This window comes from Babylonia areolata, chromosome 11 (assembly GCF_041734735.1).
Source record: "Babylonia areolata isolate BAREFJ2019XMU chromosome 11, ASM4173473v1, whole genome shotgun sequence".
Taxonomy (NCBI): domain Eukaryota; kingdom Metazoa; phylum Mollusca; class Gastropoda; order Neogastropoda; family Buccinidae; genus Babylonia; species Babylonia areolata.
The window spans coordinates 13,101,162-13,119,715 of NC_134886.1; the positions used below are offsets into that span (position 1 = coordinate 13,101,162).

At 40.5% G+C, this 18,554-nt stretch overlaps 1 protein-coding gene across 8 annotated transcripts in view; it reads right to left on the reverse strand.

The window, feature by feature from the left end:
* LOC143287546 (uncharacterized) overlaps nucleotides 1-18,554 on the reverse strand; it is a 178,517-nt gene that overhangs the window by 53,236 nt on the left and 106,727 nt on the right. For all 8 annotated transcript variants that reach the window (XM_076595609.1, XM_076595608.1, XM_076595607.1 and 5 more), the window contains 9 exons: nucleotides 18,233-18,484; nucleotides 17,803-17,930; nucleotides 16,668-16,831; nucleotides 16,083-16,206; nucleotides 15,161-15,267; nucleotides 10,357-10,494; nucleotides 8,909-9,092; nucleotides 2,205-2,374; nucleotides 494-673 (listed from right to left, as the gene is read on the reverse strand). In XM_076595609.1, coding sequence (XP_076451724.1) covers nucleotides 494-673; nucleotides 2,205-2,374; nucleotides 8,909-9,092; nucleotides 10,357-10,494; nucleotides 15,161-15,267; nucleotides 16,083-16,206; nucleotides 16,668-16,831; nucleotides 17,803-17,930; nucleotides 18,233-18,484 — 1,447 coding nt within the window. The remainder of the gene's footprint in view (nucleotides 1-493; nucleotides 674-2,204; nucleotides 2,375-8,908; nucleotides 9,093-10,356; nucleotides 10,495-15,160; nucleotides 15,268-16,082; nucleotides 16,207-16,667; nucleotides 16,832-17,802; nucleotides 17,931-18,232; nucleotides 18,485-18,554) is intronic.

Here is an 18,554-nt window from a genome sequence, read left to right on the forward strand (position 1 = left end):
GATGAGCACCCAATGGTAGCTGTCTTTCAGTTCTACATAGGTAGGCAGCCTGTTGTGCAATGACTGTTTGAAAAGTGCTAAAAGCTTGGTCTCCGACTTAGGATAGGCGCTATATAAGTATCCATATTGATATTCATTCATTCATATCATGCATCACTGTGTGCACTGGTGTGAAAGACAAAAACATTACATCCATTGGCACCTATGTGTTAAAAACATTCATTTTTTTTATATTATCATATAAACACAAAGTACCTATTTTTGTCCCAAATATCAGGCACTTTCTACATGCATACACAACATTGTGTGAAAAATTAAAAGTTATAATGAATACCTGACTTTGCCATAGAGACAGCCTACAGTGCAATGAAAATGAAGAGTGTGTTCAGTGAACTGATGCTGAACGAAAATGACAGTATGTAGGAACATGTCACTGGTGAATATGGGGACTCATCATTTGTTTCCAGTGAGTGAACATGGGAGTGTAGAGTACCTGCTGACGATCATTTTCAGCCAGGAGGAGGGCCTCGTCACGGTCTCTCTGCACCTTGGCCAGTTCTTCCTGCAGCTCTTCCATCTGTCGGTCTGCACGCTGAACCATCTCCTCCTTCTCCATGTTGTGCGAGTGCAGCAACTGCTCCCGATATGATTCAAACTCATTGCGCTGGGCCTCCTGTTTAGAAGACATTGTGTTTTGTAATAATGTGTGTGTGTGTGTGTGTGTGTGTGAAAATTATGATGGAATGTGCAAACTCAACTTTCATATGCTGTAGTATCCAATCTAATTATGTCCTGTCAAATTTATTATTGCACTTGTGACATGTTTAAAAATAAAATACTTCAAATCAATGTCACTTCTGCAAGCCCCACCACCAGGTCAATCAACTGACTGCAGAACAGGTTAAAGGTTAGCTGACATTACCTGTTCTCAATGTCTACAACACTGACTATACAAGGTACAGTATGGCATTCATCATCATGTTGAGTGTGACACTTGTCTTGATCAGCTTCTTACTACTTGACAGACATAAAATAGCAGACATAGAATAACTGGCATCATGAAACAGTGGAACGTAACGTGTTTATTCTGACAGTAAATGTGGCAAAATCAGCATACCAGCTCCAGACATCTTAATACTGCACCAGCCACAAAATTTTACCACACAGAGCCATCACACCAGCTTTAGCTTGCACCAGTTTGACACAATGTAGTGAGAAAGATCCCAATTTATAACTTAATTGAACAGACAACATATACCACAGAAAAAAGTATACCCCTACCCCTACTACTAACTACTACTAATAATGTATATTTGTTTAGCACCCTTTCTCTCTATGAGCTCAGGATGCTTTAAATGAAAGAAAATGTTACAAATTATATATGACCACTCTCTCCCCCCAGCTCCCTCCCCTTCTCCCCTATCTCTCATTTTCCTCAAACATGCAAAGTGAATTGGGAGGCATGGGGCGGTGTTGGAAAAGTAGGAAACTAAGAGTGCTTACAGACTGGTTCTGAAAAGATGAGTTTTTAGTGAAGAGCAAGATGAACAGACAGGATGTGTAAAGTTGTTCCAGTTATGAAGAGCAGCAAAGAAGAAAGAGCATTCACCGTAGGTTCTTGTACTCACAGAAGGAATTTTCAGGAGGTGATAGTCAGAGGAAGAGTGGACAGTTCTTGACAGAGTGTAAGCACTGAGGTCAGAAAGATAGGCTGGTCCAGTGGAGTGGAAAGCAGAAAAACCAATATGCAACTTCGTATCAAATCTCAGCTCTACAGGGAGCTAGTGCAGAGTATGGAGGTGAGGAGAAATATGATCAGTACGTGGGACTCTGAGAGCACAGAAACAGAAATAAGAATTTTGTAGTTTCAACAGAAAAGTGTTGATGAACAGAGTTAATCCATCAAAGTTCACAACTGATTATGCATTATCAGATTGACTACCTGAGCGTGCATACTGAGGTTTGAGTCAAGAATGACTCCAAGGTTCCTTGATATCATATACTATCAATAAACATATTCTAACAGAAACACTGCAGAAACAGTATATACTGTCAGTAAACATATTCCGACAGAAAACATGTACAACAGAAAAACTGTATATTCTATCAATAAACATGTTCTGAAAGAAAATGTGTATGACAGACAGAGTTTACTGTCAATCAATGTTATTCTGTGGGGAAAAAAGCTGTGCACAGCAGTATACCCTCTCCTGTGTGAGCCTCTCACAGTCCTCCTCATGGGCCTGCTTCTCCTGGGCCAGAGCCAGCTGGGAGTCCCTCTCCAGCTGCATGAGGCGGGTGTTCAGCTGGTCCTTGTGGTGCTCAAACCGCTCCAGGTCAGCTGCCTTCTCCTTCTCTAGGCGAGTGATCTCCGCTGTTACACACACGATCAAAAAAGAATTTTTTTCAAAAGATTGTTTAGAATGATTATTTTTCATAATGAGTAAGACTCCACTCCAGCTTTGGAACACTTTAATGTTTGCTGACTGCCTTTGCTTGATGTGAGACTTCTAGCCTTGACATGTTAAATCTTTTTTAAATTGATGCAGGAATAAGTATTACAAGCGCACAGTCACCGAATAGCTCAATCAATAGAACATCACATTCATAAACCCTACATTTTGGTCTGATTCTGGTTATGCCAGGAAATTTGTTACCCTCATCACTTCATGCAGGTACTCCAAACTATTTAAAAATTTCTGATGCACATTGACTGTTTACATCTTTGTATAGATCTTTTTATCCTGAATCCATCGGTATAGATTTCATCAATATTTCTTAAAATTAATGGTTCCAGAGATATGAATTTATAAACATTTTATTTTTTTGCACCAAATGAAAATGAAATAAGGATTTTGAAGTATCAGTACGCTTGATTTGTAGTATGAAGATTACTAAGTTTGATTTTACACCGATACCTGTATCATAAGTAATAAGCCTGATTTTTTTCAGATTCAGAAATGAACATATAATGGCTGGCTCTTTTGGTTGAAATCAGAAAAGTCTTCAATTTCTTACTTTCACACATGTTACAATTGTAAACGTTGTTTCAGATAATTTGTCGGCTGCAGCAGTTGTTTTGGTGTCACTGGAATCAGAAAAAGGTGCTCTATTGTTTGATTTAGCAATCTATGTGCACTTCTCTGAAAATAAAATGTTGAACAATTTTTAGCATATTTTTAAGTTATGCTTCAACACCAAACAATCATAACAGCAAAGGAGGTTTTGAAAGCTTTTGCAAAATACTGTAGATTAAGTAAACCTTTTTTTGTGTAAATGATTAACAATATGAAATGTTAATCCTGACATAAATAGTAACTTTTTAGTTTTCAGTGTCTTCTACCTTTGCACATCACATCACGTCAACTTGCAAAAACAAAACAAAAAAATGTTGTAGCCTCAAATTCCTGTTTGGTGTTGAGCTTGCTGTGCAGGAGGGTTATTGCTGGCCCCAGAGTACCTCTGAGTCCCTGGTCTGCAGGACATGGTCAGGGGTCTGGTCCTTCACACTACAGGGACAGTTTGGAGAAGGGCATCAGCTCTATCTTCTTGAGGACAGTCACAGGTTTTTTTTAGGGCAGATACCTTCTGAGTGCAGGATCATGGCTACAACAGTACAGTCAATGATTTGATTCCATTCTAAGGCTGCTGCAGATCAAAGGCTTTGATTAAAAATCCATAGAAGTTTATGCTCAGTGTTTGATTGCATCATTGGCGTTTAACTGCATCATACCACTCTTGAATATCCTAAACTGCAGGCATCACCCAGTATCTGCCAACAGGTACAACTTCAAAATCCCACTGGAAGGCAAAAAAAAGTTTCAGTGTCTGCAACATCGTCAACAGCTTGGAACTTGAAATAGTCTTTTCTGGCACTAGATTGTGACAGATACTGTACACATACTAAGTGGGTATCTAACACATCAATGACCTGGCCAATACAAATGTCTTATAAAAAAAGACTGTAATCCACTGTCCTTGGGCAGTAAAGCTTCACTGCTCTGCTCTTGGTCTTCATTTGCATCAGCAGTGTTTTGTTGTCTCCTTCGTTTGGGTTGTGGGTCTTGTAGCTCATCTGAATCAGAGCTTGAAGAGTGAAGAGAAGCTCACAATTCTGCAGATCTCCAGCCTTCTTCATCAATCTGTCCACTGCACTCCTCAGTCAACTGGAGTAATAGTTCACATCAGGGAAGAGGGTATCAAGCCAAGTTGCCAGCTGGACAAAGAAATTTGCACTGATATTAGCATGCATGCATTTGGACAAAGAAATCTGCACTAATGTTGGCATGTGCGATAGAGAGAGAGCATGTTTTCTGTTTTTTTCCATGTAAATAAGAAATGTTAACCATTAAGGAATTTAAAATTATATCAACATGCAATGAAAATGGTCCACCTTATTGCTAAATATACTGAATTATTATTACTCTGGATGTAAATTTAACCAAACACTCTGGCAAATATCAAGTGGAACTAAAAACTGTCAAAAAAAAAAGCTGAAAAGACAAACAAAACAAGAGAGGCAAGGCCTTCAAGACTCACTTGTGATAAATTAAGTCCCCTAGCATTAATTACAGAGTAATTTCCCTTTTTTACTATCTGCACCAAAACGTTTGCAAAATAAATAAAAATTTCATGCTTAGCAAAAGAAGTTGCTGTTTGAACAAAAAATGATACTAATGACTCCTCTTGTTGTTGTGTCAGAATAAGAGGTCAAAGTGCCAAGTTTAGATAATACAAAAAATATAAATATAACAGTAAATGCAGTTTGCATATAATTAGGCTTCTTTTTTAAAATTTTTTTGTGCCCATCCCAGAGGTGCAATATTGTTTTAAACAAGATGACTGGAAAAAACTGAATTTTTCCTATTTTTATGCCAAATTTGGTGTCAACTGACAAAGTATTTGCAGAGAAAATGTCAATGTTAAAGTTTACCACGGACGCACAGACACACAGACAACTGAACACCGGGTTAAAACATAGACTCACTTTGTTTACACAAGTGAGTCAAAAAAAACCATTAACTCAAAACTAAATATATTTTCTTTGTAAATTGTGTGGAAAGCAGTGTTTCTTTCAACAAAAGGTTGCTGCACATTCTGATGACAACTGCCGTGACCTTAGGACAATTCACACCCATACTCCTAAAATCTCCATGTGATGCTCTTTTTTTTTTTGGTGGAGGAGGAAGCAGCTAGGTTTTTTCTCCTTACCTTTTCCTTGCAGGTATTACCAGAACAAAAAAGAAATACTTCTGAAGTCTTGAGAGAGAGAGAGAGAGTATACATATAACCATTATTTCATACTGTTATTCATTTGAACATTCTATCATTTACTAAAATACAAAATTGAGAGCCAAAGGAATTAAGCGACTTCAAAGGATTTTTTTTTTTATCAGTTCACATATTCTTTTTCTCTTTTTCAACTTAAGAGTGTGTGCATGCGTGCGCGTGTGCATGTGTGCACACGCATGCTTATGACCCTTATTTTATACTGCTATTCATTTATATTTTTTTTATTGTATACAAAAACACAAAATTAAGTACCAACTAGGCTACTTTAATGGGTTTATTTATTCATTCATTCATTTCTTTATTTGTTATTCTATCTACTGATTATCTATTTATTTACTTATGAATAACAGCAATTGAACATGCTGAGTGTGAGAGCTAAGCAATTAAGTGCTGACTGAAAGAATGAAAGTAGATAATTCACAGGTCATGTGACTATAAAAACGCTGAAATTTAGTCTGAAATATTAAATATACATGTATGAAACTTCACATACTTTTCTTTTGGTCATTTCTGAAGTGCCATCTAGACATCGAAACGATCTGTCTACACTCATTAAAATTCAATAGGCTTTTTTTTCCCACCCTAACCTAAAGCTGCCCATGGCAACACTTCCGTTTTGTTTATTGTTCAACACATCGGTGTTGTCTTTGAACAATTTTCAAACTATTATCAGTTTTACAGCAAAAAAAAAAAAAAGACAAGAAAAAAAAAAGACCATGAACAAATATACTTACCAAAAGCGGAATCAATGGCACTGATGATGAGTCTGAAGTTGCCAAAAACGTCAACACTTTCACCTGTCAAACTGTGTTGTGTGGTGTCGGCGTCAGCCATTTTGCTCCAGCACCAGTTGAAGTTGTGGCGCCACCGACTCAACTCTAACGGTTTCCTCTTCGCCTGAGATTAAAACTGGAGCTTACAATTGTAACAATTTTGTTGCTTGAGGACTGATCTATAAACTGACTCATTGCACGCTTTATACGTTGAACCAATGAGGTTTGAAATCATCTTCAAACATTTCACTTGATCTGTACGCATTGTAAAAATAGCACCACAGCCAAATACGTGTCAAAATGAGGCTAATTTTGTCATCTTTAATCTCATTGAATATTTTGGGAACTGACAACTCATGAAAATCAACAGAGCAATATATCAAGCTGGTGTGATGCAGACGACATGAAGGAGACGGCATGATGTTATGCGATCGAGGCTCTCAGACGATCAAAGTAATTTGTCAAACAGATGAAAATTAACACATATATCAAACAACAGAAGTCAAATTTTTATTCCACAGTTGTTTTCATTTTATTCTGGTTTATACTATATAAAATACTGGCAAATAAAAAAAAACTTCATAATTCGGTCACGGTTGCCAATTTTCCGGCTTTCGACGTCAGTTTGGAGTACCTACTTCATGTCACACATGGCCCACAATTAACATAGTCCATCCCAACCGGACTTTATCACCAACCTGTACAGCCCACTATAGACTTAGAAAGCTTAGCACAAAGGAACACTACTTGAAACAGGGCAGAAATTGTCAGACACAGACAAACAAAGTGGATGGAAACATCATACATAGTGGATGGAAACACCACATAAAGTGGAGAGAAAGTGGACGGAAGCATCACACAGAGTGGTCAGAAACACCATACAGAGTGGACAGAAACACCGGACAGAGTGGTCAGAAACACCAGTGGTCAGAAATACCAGACACAGTGGATGGAAACACCAGACACAGTGGACAGAAACACCGGACAGAGTGGTCAGAAACACCAGTGGTCAGAAACACCAGACACAGTGGTCAGAAACACCAGACAGTGGGTCAGAAACACCGACACAGTGGACAGAAACACCAGACACAGTGGACAGAAACACCAGACACAGTGGTCAGAAACATCAGACAGTGGTCAGAAACATCACACAGTGGACAGAAACACCCAGACAGTGGATGGAAACACCAGACACAGTGGTCAGAAACACCAGACACAGTGAATGGAAACAACAGACACAGTGGACAGAAACACCAGACACAGTGGATGGAAACAACAGACACAGTGGAGTGGACAGAAACACCAGACACAGTGGATGGAAACAACAGACACAGTGGATGGAAACAACAGACACAGTGGACAGAAACACCAGACACAGTGGATGGAAACAACAGACACAGTGGTCAGAAACACCAGACACAGTGGATGGAAACACCGACACAGTGGACAGAAACACCAGACAGTGGAGTGGAGTGGACAGAAACACCAGACACAGTGGAGTGGTCAGAAACACCAGACACAGTGGAGTGGACAGAAACACCAGACACAGTGGAGTGGACAGAAACACCAGACACAGTGGAGTGGACAGAAACACCAGACAGTGGAGTGGAGTGGACAGAAACACCAGACACAGTGGAGTGGTCAGAAACACCAGACACAGTGGAGTGGACAGAAACACCAGACACAGTGGAGTGGACAGAAACACCAGACACAGTGGAGTGGACAGAAACACCAGACAGTGGAGTGGAGTGGACAGAAACACCAGACACAGTGGAGTGGTCAGAAACACCAGACACAGTGGAGTGGACAGAAACACCAGACACAGTGGAGTGGTCAGAAACACCAGACACAGTGGAGTGGACAGAAACACCAGACACAGTGGACAGAAACACCAGACACAGTGGAGTGGTCAGAAACACCAGACACAGTGGAGTGGACAGAAACACCAGACACAGTGGAGTGGACAGAAACACCAGACACAGTGGAGTGGACAGAAACACCAGACAGTGGAGTGGAGTGGACAGAAACACCAGACACAGTGGAGTGGTCAGAAACACCAGACACAGTGGAGTGGACAGAAACACCAGACACAGTGGAGTGGACAGAAACACCAGACACAGTGGACAGAAACACCAGACAGTGGAGTGGACAGAAACACCAGACACAGTGGAGTGGACAGAAACACCAGACTGGTCAGAAACATCACACAGTGGACAGAAACATCAGACAGTGGACAGAAACACCAGACACAGTGGAGTGGACAGAAACACCAGACACAGTGGACAGAAACACCAGACACAGTGGTCAGAAACATCAGACAGTGGTCAGAAACATCACACAGTGGACAGAAACACCAGACAGTGGACAGAAACACCAGACAGTGGACAGAAACACCAGACACAGTGGAGTGGACAGAAACACCAGACACAGTGGACAGAAACATCACACAGTGGACAGAAACATCAGACAGTGGTCAGAAACATCACACAGTGGACAGAAACATCAGACACAGTGGGCTGAAACAGCAGACACAGTGGCCAGAACCACCAGACACAGTGGACAGAAAGTGGATTGGAACAACACATATAATGGATGAACACAAAGTGGATGAGCACAAGCAAACAAAGTAGATGCACACAAACACACAAAGTGGTCTGAAACTCCTCAAACAGTAGACAGAAACACCACACAAAGTGGAAAGACGAAAACAAAGTGGACTGAAATACCATGATGAAACAAATGGATGGAAGCACCAGACATCATGGATGGACACAAAGTGGACAGACACAAAGTGTAAGGACACACCACACAAACTGAACAGGAAATGCCACACCACTTCTCACCTTGGAGGTTTTCCTTGCGGACGATGAGCTCCTGGTTCTCCCCCTCCAACTGAGCCTTGCGGACCTCCAGCTGGACGACAGCCTGCTGAGCCTCATACAGTGCACCCTCCAGCTGGTCCTTGTCGCTCTGCAGGGCTGCCAGTTGCTCACTCTGCTGACGGTTCTCACGCTCTGTCGCAGTCACCTACCAACCGTTGTATAAACTAAACATCACTTATAGCCTGCATTGTAAATGGTGAAAACAAAAAATATCATCACAGCCTGGACTGCCAATTGGGAAAAAAAATCAATTAAGCCTGGACTGCAAATGGCAAAAACATTTTATTATATGCTGATGGTAACGTCTCTTTGTTACAAGTATGGGGCAAAAATCTACCATCAAATTTGGACTATTAGCTACAGCTGATTCCCTCAACTATGACCCCGCAGCTTGTTTGTGGATTTTTTCAAAGTTGCCAGTTCTCCCGATGACACATTCAGATCAAATAAAGTATTTCCATCAGTCTTTATCTTTAAATTTATATTGGGTTTAAAAACTGGTTATGCCTCTTCATGAATTAAAAACTCTGTAAATGTGTGCTGGTTAATGTTCACATTATTTCCCTCCAAACTTACACATGGCCTTCACACACACGAAATATTCAGGTGGATCACCCTTGCTCAGACAACTTCCTTCATGTCGAAAACACGACACAATGTTTACGATGCAGCTTTCAAACTGAAAGTGACTGAACTGGCCACTGAAAGGGGAAACCAAGCTGCTGCCCATTAAATTTTGCGCACATCAGACAAGTTTCTGTGTCTGTCGAGTTTCTGACTTTCTGTGGCTAATTTTGAGACATTTTTGCACTTTTTTTGTGTGTATAACATTTGCAGCTTATAAACCACTGCAGCTTACGTGTGTATTAATACCACCCCCTCCCCCCCTTTTTTTTAAAAAAAAATTCAATTTAGGGGATGCGGCTTATATAATGATGCGCTCAACAGCCCAATTTTCATGGTGCAACTCTCTATCAGTGAAAGTTATTTGATAACTTTAATACGAAAAGTATTAACCTCTTATTTCTTCTTAGAAAGGATTAATCTGTTTCTCACCTTTCCCTGCCTCTTACATTCAAAGCAACTTTGCACAGTCTTAGAGTGACCAAAGACAAACATTACTTAAAGGTTCAAAAAGAGATATTCAAACACCATGAAGAAAGCTAAATCACAGTGAATCTTGGCGAACAAGTTCATATGTGTGTTTGTTTAAAAACATACATGCTGATATGCATAATAGTATGCATGCACAAGTGCATACATGAATGTCAATCTGCATGTGTGTGCGTGTGTGCGCGCGTCTGTATCTGTATCTGCCTGTATGTCTTCGTGTCTGCATGGATCAAGGATGCATACACAAGGCACGACATGTAATAAACTCAAACACCAATATGACAGGCAAGCCTTACCTGGACCACCAGTTCTCCCTTCTCAAGGTTCAGATTTTCCTTCTCCTTGAAGATGCGGTCATAGGCCTGCTGGGCTTTCTCCAGATCACGTCGGGCTGTCAGCAGTTCATCTGTCAGAGCTTGTTTCTGCCGCAACACCTGATGTCATGAAAAACAATCATCATTACCAATATGATCATGGAAACAATAAAGGAGCAGCAAAGGAACCTGAACAAAAACAACTTAACTGCCCTCCCTACCCCCCACACCCCCTAACTGAATAAATAATTACAAACCGCTAACAAAGCAAGAAATGCCAAAATTTGTTTCTATGTGATTATGTGTGTGTGTCTGCATGTACACAAATGTGTGTATGTACATAGTAATATCATAATAACAATAGAAATTTATATAGCGCCTTCCAATGCTCAAGGCACTTTGGAGCAACAACAGTAATAATGATAACAGATACTTACATAGCATACTATCCAGAAATCTGCTCTAGGTGCTTTACAAAACACTTCTGTTTAAATAACACACAACATCAATGTTGTGTACACGCACCAAAATGTGACTAACAAAACTTACACACACACACACACACAAATGCATACATACATTTAACATACATATGTAAATAGTAGCTGTCCTCCACACATACAGGTACACACAAACACACACATGAACAAACATACATACACACACAAGCACGAGTGTGATCAAACATACAAACACACACAAATATACATTCATACACACAACTGAACTTGTTGCTGAGGGCAGAGGTGAGTTTGTAGACCAGATTTGAAAAAGGCGAATGAGTCAGAATGGTGGAGGTTATCAGGGAGTTTGTTCCACGTCTTCGGCGATTAAAAAGATTCAAAGAAATTTAATCCTTTTGCCCCTTTTGGGGTGTGGAGGATACAATAACAATATATACTCATTGAATCACAACTTCAGTCCAACAATGGCTCCAAAACACTCAAAAACACACACCCACACAAGCACACACACACGCGCTAACGATAATTTGCAACAAAACAAATCAAACTGAAACATACTGACAAGTATGTTTTAGATGTAACAAAAGTTACACAACCTTTCCAAGTTTTATGAATGTACTTAGATTAAGTTATGTTTTCTTTCCAGCACTGAAAAATTGCATAAACTGAACATCGGCATATGTGATTTATATTTATGTGGTATCAATTTACTTTGAATTACAGTATTCTGGGGACATTCTAAAACAAAATGAAATTCATCCCCATCAGTACCTACATTTCATTCTTTGCAAATTCTGTTTTCTCTGTTTTTGCCTTCTCTTCTTCCTATTTCGATCTGCAGTTTATGGTTACTGCAACAAAACTTTATCAGAGGATATATGTAAGTATCTGGAAGTTGTGAGATACATTTTTCTTGACAAAAGTTGGGTTTGATGCTCCTATACAACAGACATTTAGTACTGTCTTTGAGCAATTTTCTCCATAACTGAATGTACATATCTTTTAGACTTTGCGTGATATTTTGACAAAAGAAATCCTTACTATGGAATGTATGTGAAAACCAAACAGTCATAAAAATATTCTTGATGAAGTTAGCCACTTTGATGGGAAATCTTTATATGAAAATAATCTGCATAAAGCAGAATATGCTTTACATGATAATTTATCAGTTGCATTGTCAATTAATCCTGACCAAAAATGCACCATTCTACACTTTAGAAGAACTGAAATGGGAAATATACAAATAAAAATATAAAAACACACCATTCTACACTTTACAAGAACTGAAATAAGGAAATGATCTGTGTCCGTAGGTCTTACTTCAAGTATCAGAGGAAGAATGGAGCTCGCGAGACGGAGTATTGATATGGAGGAGTTCAGAAAGATACTCTGGGCCAGAGAGACAGACCAGTGGCATTACCAGCCTCCCCCTCTCCTTGCTGCTCACTAACTGCTCTCACTTACCTTTCCTTTCTTCTCTGCTTCAACCCCTAACCTTTTTTCCACCCACCCCTCATCATACCTTCCTTCCCATTCTAGACTTCTCCCACCTTCTGTGACTCTTTATGTCCATAGCCTGATCTCCACTCACTTCTCTGTTCACCCTTGCCTTTATTTACTGATTAATACTCATAACTTTTCAAAAGCTTTGCTTTTACCTGCACTGTCATTTCCAAACGACAGTTCCAGACCTATGGTCTGAATCACTGGACACCTCTTATCAGGAGTTCGTCTTGTTTTGGAAACACAGAGTTCAGCTTGTCACATAGTCCCAAACCTAAAATGGACTTCCACAGCAACATCGTTGTCGTCCTCCTCCTCCATCATCATTTTTCTTTTAAAGTCCCAAATTCTGTATCCTTTCATGCCCTGCTCTCATGGTGACATCAGCTTTGATCCTCCTCCACTTCTGTGCTTGGGGTGAGTCCTGTTAAGGTCTTCACTGTCAGCAGATTCATGGGGGACTCTTGTCAGGGGGACATGGTGGCAGTCTCCATTCTAGGGGGGATGCTCCTTCAGTCTGGCTCCATGACTAAGCTATCACTTGTCAGTAGGAGGGCTTAGCAGGTGGTTTCCTAAGTATGTTGAATCAGAAAAGGCACTACTGAACACCACCTAAGTGACTCAGCAGGAGTGCAGAGTCTCTCCTGGTGTGTGACCTCCTGGCAACCCAACAACAGTACCCTCTGGACTCCCAACACTGGGACTGCAACAGATGAACCTGGATGTGGCAGTGTATACTATAGGTACTCTGAATGAGCAGTGTGGGAGTGATGCCACTGAAATGGTGCAGATGACGGGACAGAATAAAACAAAGATTTCCAGCACATTGTATACACAGACAGTAAGACATTAGCTACAGACAGAAGGTCTCTAAGAGAAAGGGTCTATGCATAGACCGCTTTAGTCTATGTACTAACAACAGAGGTCTCCATCTATAGATGACTCCATGTCCATCAGATGAAGGTTTGTGTGCGTGGCGTGTATGTGTGTGTGTGCGTGGCGTGTATGTGTGTGTGCGCGCGCACGTGCATGTGTATGTGTGCGCACAAGTGCCTATGTGTGTGTGCGCGTGCATATGTGCATGTGTGCGTGCGTGCATGCGTGTGTGCACGCGTCACATGCAGTCATGTGTGTGTGTGCCAGTGTGTGTGTGTATAAAAAGAATCATTTCCTCTTTTGTTTATTCTCAAAACCTGATCGACACATTTTTTATTCTCCTGGCCTGATAGACACGAATTTATGCAAAGGTCAGGCATATGCTGCTGCTTCTTTTTTTTTTTTTTTTTTTCCAGCAGATGTGGTGTAGCATGTATGGATCTGTCCAAATGCTTTGACACTTCTCTGAAACTGAAATTGAACTATCTAGGTTCGTTTTTCCCTCCTTCTTACAGCTTGTTGTGCATTTCTTTAACTCACTCACTGCCATTGTCCGCATATGCGGACATCGTCGGAGAAAGCGTTGGATGCCAATGTCCGCATATGCGGACTTGCATTTTAAAAAGTCGTGCGGTCGGAGTGACGCGTCGGATGCGAAAATCAAAAGCAGATGTGATATCTTACGTCACCTCTGGTCAGCTTTTCATTCACACACACTGTGTGTGTGTCGCGATAAGCTCAACCGCAGTTGATAACAAAGCGTGCCCCCTGTCAGCTTTGTAAGTTGTTTGACAAGATGGCGTCACAGCGAAGTGTTCGACACGGTCGGAGAGGTGAAATGTTACTCAGCGTCGAAGATGCTTTGGAAATGATCCAAACTGAAGGCTCTGATGTCGAAGGAGATAATGTTGATTCTTCGGACAGTGAATTTGAACCAGATCCCGATGAACTAGAAATAGATTCGGCCGCTGAAGAGAGTGTTTACAATGGAGAGGAAAGTGAGGAACATGTGCCAGCAGATGAGACAGACACAGACGACGAAACCACTGAGGAAACGGATGATTTTGCAAGTGTTTTCACCAGTGATTGGACTGACAATTTTTCCTTTTTCCCTCTTGCACATCCCTTCACTGGCAAACCAGGTTTGTCAGCTGACTGGCCAGTCAACACCCAGCCGGTTGAGTTTTTTTCTTTGTTCTTTGATTTTCATTATGTAGAGACAATATTTTTTTTTTGTATGTGTGAATTTCAACTTTCTTCACCACCTGTTCATACTTCATTGCATGCACTAGGTCTTCAGTTCCTCAAATAGTGTTAGAATGTGATGTGGAACATGTTGGTGTACCTTTCTGATGGGTGCAAAAATGCTAAAAAATACACAAAATATGGATACCGCAATCAACATCAAGATGGTGAGTAAATACTTGGATTTTTTGCACACATATGGAACAACATTCCTTGCATACATATACTAAATATCAATTGTCTGGGTGTTTATTTGTTTTTTTTTTACAATTTTTTCCCCATCCTATACAAACCCTGGGTTTTCAGGGATTGGCAAAGGCAAAAACTCTTGGCATGGAGTGAGTTAAAAGATGCCTTGTTATGCACCACGAGCTCCGTGCACAGAAAGATACCTGTGCAAAACAGAAGTTCTTTACTATCTGTTATAAAGATATATTCTGTTTGTCTTATTTCGTTTTATATGCACATTTTACACAACTCTATAACAGGCTCTCAAGTCCTTGGGTTTGTGCAAAGTAAGTCATCTGCTCCTTTTTTTTTTTTTTTGTTCAAAGCAGATGAAGAGTAACATACATGAATCAGTCTGCACACCTTGACACCTTGAAACTGAAAACTGAAACAAACCATAAAAAGACAATCCATGTGAAGTGACCAGGGTGAAGAGACATGGAGAAGAGTGTGGGTGTGTGTCCACTCACCATGGAGTGCTGGGCGGCAATGTCCTGTTTCTCACGGTTCAGGGACTGGATCTCCTCCTCCAGCTGTTGGCGGGTCAGCTCTGACAACTCCAGGGTTTGGTTCAGACCTGAACACACATACAGCATCACAACATCCTTGCTATCATCCTCTCAAAGACATCTTGCCATTCAGTACACCCTTGGCCTAGTGGTTACAAGCCCAACCAGAAAGCAAGTGTCCCATATACAGACCAAGATTTTTTACTGCCCCTCCAGTAGACTGGAGTGGTGGTCTAGTTGATAGTGATTCAGAACAGTAAACCAAGGCAGCAGGCATTTAGACCATATTAAAGAACTCACAGCAAAAGAAGAGTGGTCCCCAGCAAAATTCTGTAGAAAAAATCCATTATGACAGTAAAACAAATAGACTTGCTGACAAATAAAAAGAAAAAAAAGGTGGCACTGGCACTGTGGTGATGAACTCTCCAGGGAAAGCAGCCCAAATTTCACACAGAGAAATATGTTGTGACATAAAGTAAGAAAATACAATATAGTTTTCAATTCCATGATAATGGACAGCTATGAAAAATGTAAAACTTTCTTATTCAGTAATTTGACAACCTCTGACTGTTCAACAGTTGAGTGGGTAAAGTGTCATCATATTATAATCAGCATGCATTATCATCCTCCCTTTAACATTAGGCAATTCTCACTTCCCTCATAATGAACCACAATGTATACTGTATAACTTTCTAATTCAGTAAATTGACACATTGTCTGATTACTGTAAAGTTCAGTGGGCAAAGCAGACTTTCACCCAAATTAACCAATGACATCCCTGCTTTGAATTCCAACAGAATATTGCCCACACACTCCTACACTCTCTTTCATTCTCTCTCTCTCTCTCTCTCACACATAAGACATAATTTTCTATCATTCTCACCATGTTTCTCAGTGTCCAGGTCCATTTTCTCCTGTTCAGCACGCACCAGGTCATCCCGGATCCCAGCCTTCTCTTGTTCCAGGGCTGCCTTTTCCCCAGATAGTGACGCTTTCTCTCCCTCCAACTGAACACAGATATGTGTCATGTACATTACTTCTCTACACTGACAACTGAACAGTTAAGGAAAACTAGAGTAAGAAATCAATTCTTCAGTCAGTTAAAACTTGATATTGTTTGAGAAAAAAGTTATCAATAAAAAAAACAACAACTTTAAGCATAGATCATTTCTGCACATATACAAGTATGCACACACAAACACATATTCTAGCTTAACAAGTACTGATTTGAAAAAAAAAAACCCAAAGAAATAAACACACAAATACACTGGCAAAAACACATATACACTCACACATATACACAGACACACACAAAGTCTAAAATCAACTAACATGGATAGAAGCTTACACACACATACTAGCACATGAACTTTCACAAGATTTTATTTCCACTTTCACCCAAAGAAGCTCCAAAGCAGAAAAGAACCATATATAAATGGAAAAAACAAATATACAAACAAATACACACCATCATGATGATCTTGTTGAGTTCGATCTTGTCCTGTCCCAGCCCCTCATTGAGGGCCTGCATTTTGAGGAGGGCGTCCCTCAGTGTGGCCTCCTCTGTCTTTAGCTTGTTGATCTCCACCTCTAGCTCAGCCTTGGTCACTTCCGCTCTGGACAACGCTTCACCTGTACCATATCAACTATACATCATGCCCTGATAGGAATGTGGCTTGTGTGTTGGAAATGTTGTCTGTGTCATGGTTCATCTCTGTACCTGTCGCATATCAACCACATTGTAAATGTTTGTGTGTTGGAAATGTGGTCTGTGTGATGGTTCATATCTTGTGAATCTGTCACATCAACCACACTGCAAATGTGGTTTGCATATATTGTAAATGTTTGTATGTTGGAAATGTGGTCTGTGTCATGGTTCATTCCAGAGTCACATATAAATGTGGATTCTGCAATGTTTCACCTGAATGCATCAGGCATGTGTCATACACACTATGGTTTGTGTGATGTTCATCTCCAGTGCATCAGTCACACATGAGCATTGCAAACATTCCACCTGCATTGTATCAGTCACACATCAATGGCATTGTAAACGTGGTTTGTGTATTGTCAGGTTTTCACCTGTCTCCAGTTAGTCAATATCATGCATACTGTAAATGTGGTTTGTGTTGCACTTCACATGTAGTGCATAAGTCATGCAGCACATGCATCTGAAATGTCTGTGCAATGTTTCACCTGCATCAGATCAGTCATAATCATACAAACTGAAAATGCATTTTGTGTACTGGAAGTGTGGTTTGTGTAATGGAAATATGGTTTATATAATGGAGGAGAATGACAGCATCGCCTTGACTGGTGCCCAGACAACATCAGCAGAAATCAAGGGATTGGTAACAGGAACTGGAAATGTGGTTTATGTACTGGAATTATGATTTAGGTAATGTTCACTTGCAATGCATCAGTCTTTGCATTAAAAATATAAAGAATGCTGCCTGAAACTATACCAACCAACCAGCAAAGGAAACAGCTAACAGCCTAGACTCAAATTAGTGGACATGATATAAGACTTCCTTGTTGTACTGTTGAATTCATTTTATTTGTATTTTCAACGAAACTACTGTTTAAGCAAACCAGTGATCACTGACCGACTTCAATCTTCTGTCCCTCGAGGATCTCCTTGTCCAGCAAAGCACGGTTGAGGGCTTCCTTGGTGGTCACCAGGTCCTCCCTCAGCCCTGACATCTTGCCCTCCAATTGTTCTACGACCTTTTGGCTGAAAACACCCATCAGCAATCAATACACTCACTGATGTATCACTCAGTCATTCTCCCTCTCTCCCACACACACATGTTCACACACACATACTTGTTCATATTACAAACATAAACCTTTTTTTCTATCAGAGGTCATCTGAAATCACACATACACACAAACCCAAACAGACACACACATGCATACATTCACATAAACATTATACTTCAACATTCTGTACATGCATTTGAAATTACATGTGTATACACACAAACACAGATACACCGGTGCACACACACACAATAGAACTCTCATCACCCTCACCATCTTTCATTCTCCTTTATCTGCCGCAGCTTATCTTTCTTGATGTCCTCTTTCTCGTCCTCCAAGGAATCCCTCTGACGTTGCAGCTCACTGTTGGCTGCCTGCAGTTTCTCATTCTCCTTGTGCAGGTCTTCGATCTGTCCGTTCAGCTCCTGACGCACACGCTCCAGCTGGGTCTTTTCTGTTCCTGTCACATTCAGGGCGTTTTTGATGCGGTCTCTGTCCCTCGACGAGTCTTCCTTCTCTCGACGCCTGAAAAAGTTGTCATCATCATCATAATCCTATTTAATTTTGAGTATGCACACGGAGTGAAAAATGTTCA